Source organism: Eurypyga helias, unplaced genomic scaffold (assembly GCF_000690775.1).
Source record: "Eurypyga helias isolate BGI_N326 unplaced genomic scaffold, ASM69077v1 Scaffold18652, whole genome shotgun sequence".
NCBI lineage: Eukaryota > Metazoa > Chordata > Aves > Eurypygiformes > Eurypygidae > Eurypyga > Eurypyga helias.
In genome coordinates this window covers 699-4,943 of record NW_010236784.1, presented here as the reverse complement: position 1 = coordinate 4,943, position 4,245 = coordinate 699, and the positions used below count along the sequence as shown (strand labels likewise).

At 46.4% G+C, this 4,245-nt stretch overlaps 1 protein-coding gene across 1 annotated transcript; it reads left to right on the top strand.

Moving 5' to 3' along the window:
* Nucleotides 1-8: 8 nt before the first annotated feature.
* On the top strand, nt 9-3,849 carry LOC104504912 (thiamine transporter 2-like; the record flags this gene model as incomplete). The annotated part of the gene is made up of 4 exons (XM_010147230.1): nt 9-27; nt 2,162-2,354; nt 2,821-2,962; nt 3,727-3,849. Coding segments are annotated over 4 exons (477 nt in total), but the record flags the coding sequence as incomplete, so codon positions are not given.
* Between the last annotated feature and the right edge of the window lie 396 nt (nt 3,850-4,245).

Below are 4,245 nucleotides of genomic sequence, written 5' to 3'. Positions count from 1 at the left end.
CTGTTGAAGCAATCGCCACTTTTCTAGGTAAGTAAAAGGCCGTGCACAACTACTTGTAAGCCATCCTGTCCCGATGGCTTCCCTCAGCAATGGGTTTGGTACCTTTCTGTTGAGTTTCTGAGCACGGGGTTAGCAGCAGCCACCTCCAACATGTAAACACCCAAACAAGGAGTGCACAAAGCATGTTTTACTGTACAACTTTGCCAGTGGGGTCTTAAAAAAAAAAATAATTAAAAATCTGTGATAGGCTTTTCCTTCTTAGGGGAGCCTCTTTCCACCCAGTTGTTTTAGGAGTGTAAGTTCACAGCTCTGTTTAACCCCGAGTAAGCACTGTAATAAACCCCCCACGCTGACCACTTGCCTACTCCTCCCTCAACCACACCTTAAGCGAGGCGGTTGAGAAGTTGAAGGACCCTATTGACAGACACACTTCTCTAGATGGCCTGGTCAGAGTGGATTAAAGAGCATTTCAGGAGCGCTCCCTAGCAAATACTCGCCGACATCATCTGTATCCTGCTGGACGGGCGTGCCTCTGGCTGTGACATACCAGGAAAGGCTGTGCCCACTGCTCTGCCTTCAGAGAACAGGGGGTCGTCTTAGTGTGCCCAAGTACGTGAAGGGGAGGAGTAAAGAGAACAGAGCCAGACTCTTCACAGTGGTGCCCAGTGACAGAGCAAGACGCACAGAGTTGAAGTTCCACTTAAGCACACATTTTTATTGTAAGGCTGATTTAAGGCTGTAACAGGTTGGCCAGAGGTGCAGGCTCTCCAGCCCCAGAGATGCTCAAAGCCTGGACGCCATCCCGAGCAGCTTGCTCGCTCTAGTTGCTTTTTGCAGGGCCAGGCCATCTCCAGAGGTCTCTTCCAGCCTCAGCAATCCTGATTCTCACTACAGTCACTTGAACCATCCAAGTGACAGTCCTCTTTGGCCACAGAAGAGAGGCGGATGGGTGAAGGGCAACTTCTCCATTTACACAGCTGGGCAGCACCCATGGAGCATCATGTTTAAGCTCACACTCACAGAGCTACATCTCCTCCTGCATCCTGGGATCCACATCTCAACATTGCAAAAGGGAACTCCGAGTTTACTCTTCCTCCCTGCAGTCAGTGTGAAAATGCATTCTACTGAAGCTACCCCAAAACTTCTCAGGCTACTGGTTGGAGCAGTATTCCAAGGGCTTTCTTGCCTTGACACCCTCTGGAAGTTGATACTACTTCAGAGTACAGAAAGCACTCCCAGTACTAGGAACCTCCGGGTCGAGCAGCAGCGGAGCGAAGGAGTAGGCCATCCTGAATCCCACTGAAGAGCACACACAGCCAGCAACGGAAGCCCAGTTTTGCACTAGCATGGGAGCCTGCCTGAAAGAAGGCAGCAGGCACCTGCTGCTCTCCAGACTCTGCCAGCTCACTGCTGAGTAACCTGCCCCGACCAGGCTTCTCCTTGCATTCAGTCTGTAATCTCAGCATACGGCGTTTCAAAGAGCCTTCCTAAACCTACAGGAGCCTCTGTGCTAACGCAGCATGTAAACTCCACAGCTGGGCAACCTCCTTACAGCAGCAGATGGTACTTCCCAGAACTGAGACAGGGAGAAAAAAAAAAAACCCTAACCTTATTATTCCAGATTTAAAAAAAACAGATGCTGGAGTCTGTTATACCATATTTCACTCAAATAGAGACTTTTACTGTATGTGATGGTCAACAGGGCATTGGCAAACGCAGTAAGATATTCCACCAGCAACTGAAAAAGATGCTTTCATAAGAGAACAAGGCCTGAAGGAGTGCAACAGGTTTCCATTGGTAGATCTTTACGTGAAGGAACTACACACCGCTACACTTCGGCAGCAAACGCACGGCAAGACTGTTCTTCTCTTTGCTCAGCGGTCAAAAACTGGAGCAACAAGACTGTACACAGCCTTAGACGGGAGGCACTTTCTCAGAATACTTCAGGCTGTAAAAGGCTCTGTAAGCAAGGAAAAAAACATCCAAACAAGGAGAAGACTCCCACACCACTAACAGAAAATCTAAGCCACACCATGGTCAGAGCACATTGTGGCCATAACACTCTCACGAGCTCCTGGCACGATCCACGTACACAGTGATGCAATGGCTCTGGAGGGATGATAATGTGTCAGAGTTTCAACTACTACTTTTAAATTTCTAGGTTCAGTAACATCCATGGCAGTTGGATATGTCAAAGTAAACTGGGATCTGGCTGGAGAACTGGCTTTGGGAATTTTCTCTGCAATGGATGCCGGTTCTCTGTTCCTCATGCACTTTACTGACAACATCTGGGCATGTTACGCTGGCTACCTTGCGTTTAAAGCATGCTACATGCTCCTAATAACGATAGCAACGTAAGTATAATACACCACTGTCCTAACCCAATTGATTTAAATCGGCAGGTGCCACATTTTGAAACCAAAATTTTACTGAAAGTTTCCCTAGAAATAAGATTTTTAAGTAGGTGATGACAGCAGCACGTTATTCCTAGCTTACATAAAACTATGCTTCAAATTATGACCAGGTTACTCCAAGTCAGACACTACCCTTACCTGCACTTAGCCGTGCGAGCATTCTCTAAAGGATCAAACAAACATACACCATTTAGCAAAAATATCCACTCAAACAAGTAAAAGTAGGATGCACAAAAGTGCCAAAGCCAGAAAAGCAAGGGTTTTCTGCCGAAATGAAGCTGTTAAACCGTAACAGCCGAGACTGAAGAGGCTTTAACCTCTGCACACATTAAATTGTTCCCAAACTGCCCCCCAGTCCGTTGCCAGCACCCACGCTCTCTGCCCTACAGTTAACCTGTACTTTCAGGTTTCAGATTGCTGTCAATCTGAGCATGGAGCGTTATGCTTTGATGTTTGGCTTCAACAACTTCGTTGCACTGGTGATTCAGACAATTTTAACTGTCGTTGTAGTAGATGCAAAGGGGCTGGGACTGGATATCAGCACGCAGGTAAGCTACATCACTCACACTGCTCTCAGTTCCCCCACTCTCCTCCAAAAGAAGGTTCTCCTCCAAGATCAGCCTCTGGGAAGACAGTCGGTAATGGGCTAGCTTAAGACAGTTACTTGGAAAACAGGTTCATAAAGTGAACTGGCAGTAGCTACTACAACCTACTTGCCCTCTAGTCCTGCCAATTTTGCATTTCTGCAGTAATTTGAAGAAAATTTTCATAGAGCAGAAATGAAAGAGCACCACCTATTACTCAGCTTGGGTGGGTTTATTTAAAGGCTTGCTATTCTCAAGTTTATAGTCAAAACACCCTACACAGAAGCAGGAAGCAAGGTGAAAGGCAACGTATGGGTCTATTACTAGGGTAATTTTAAGTTACATAGTTTCACTGGATGCATCTTTTTAAGTACTGTAATTCTGAAAATTAACTAAATCTCAAGATACCGAATGAGGTCCAAGTCTCCAGCTTTCATCTTTTCAGAGAAAAGACAAAGTGCAGGACAGCTCTCCTCCTCCCTTATTATGTGCTTTCCCTCCCCACCCCAATATGAGTATTCTCTCCCCCTCCTTTTACAACTGCAGACTTCCTACAGCACGAGTTTGAGCAGTCACACCTCTTGCATCCTTTCAGGATGGGACCATTTTGAGGCATGGGTGACATGAAAAGGAAGGGAGGAGTGGAGGGACACCCCTTAAGTTACTACTTAACAGCAAAAGCAGTTTTTGACTCTTTCTCCTCTTTCCTCCCCACCCCCATTTCCCAGTTTCTCATTTATGGCAGCTACTTTACGGTCATAGCTGGGATTTTCCTCATCAGAAGCATATACACCATTATCTCCCTCAAATGCAGAAATCCCAGCGTGGCTGAGGAAAGCCTCAACCGTTAACAAAGGAGACTAAAAGAACGGCTGCAAGTGACAGTGCAGAAGGCAGCATCACCTGAAAAATTAATTAGGAGAAACATAATGCTCAATGAAGACTGGCCAGTGGTGAAACAGGCCACTTAGAAGCCTACAGCACAAAGCTCTGTCATCAGGGTGATGCATTTCACCCGTCGTCTTCATCAGTAGTTCTAATACCCAGCAATCTTCTATTTCATCTCAGAGTTATCTGACACCAAAACTTCTATTAATGCTCAATAAGCACAAGAAAGCGCATACGGATGCCTGAACCTCGTAACAGAAGAGGGGACAGAACGTAATCGCTGAGCTTCGGCTGGGCTTTTCAGTTAAAGGCAGTTTAGTCGTAGGCGTAAGACCTTCAAACATTCCAAGGGAACCTGA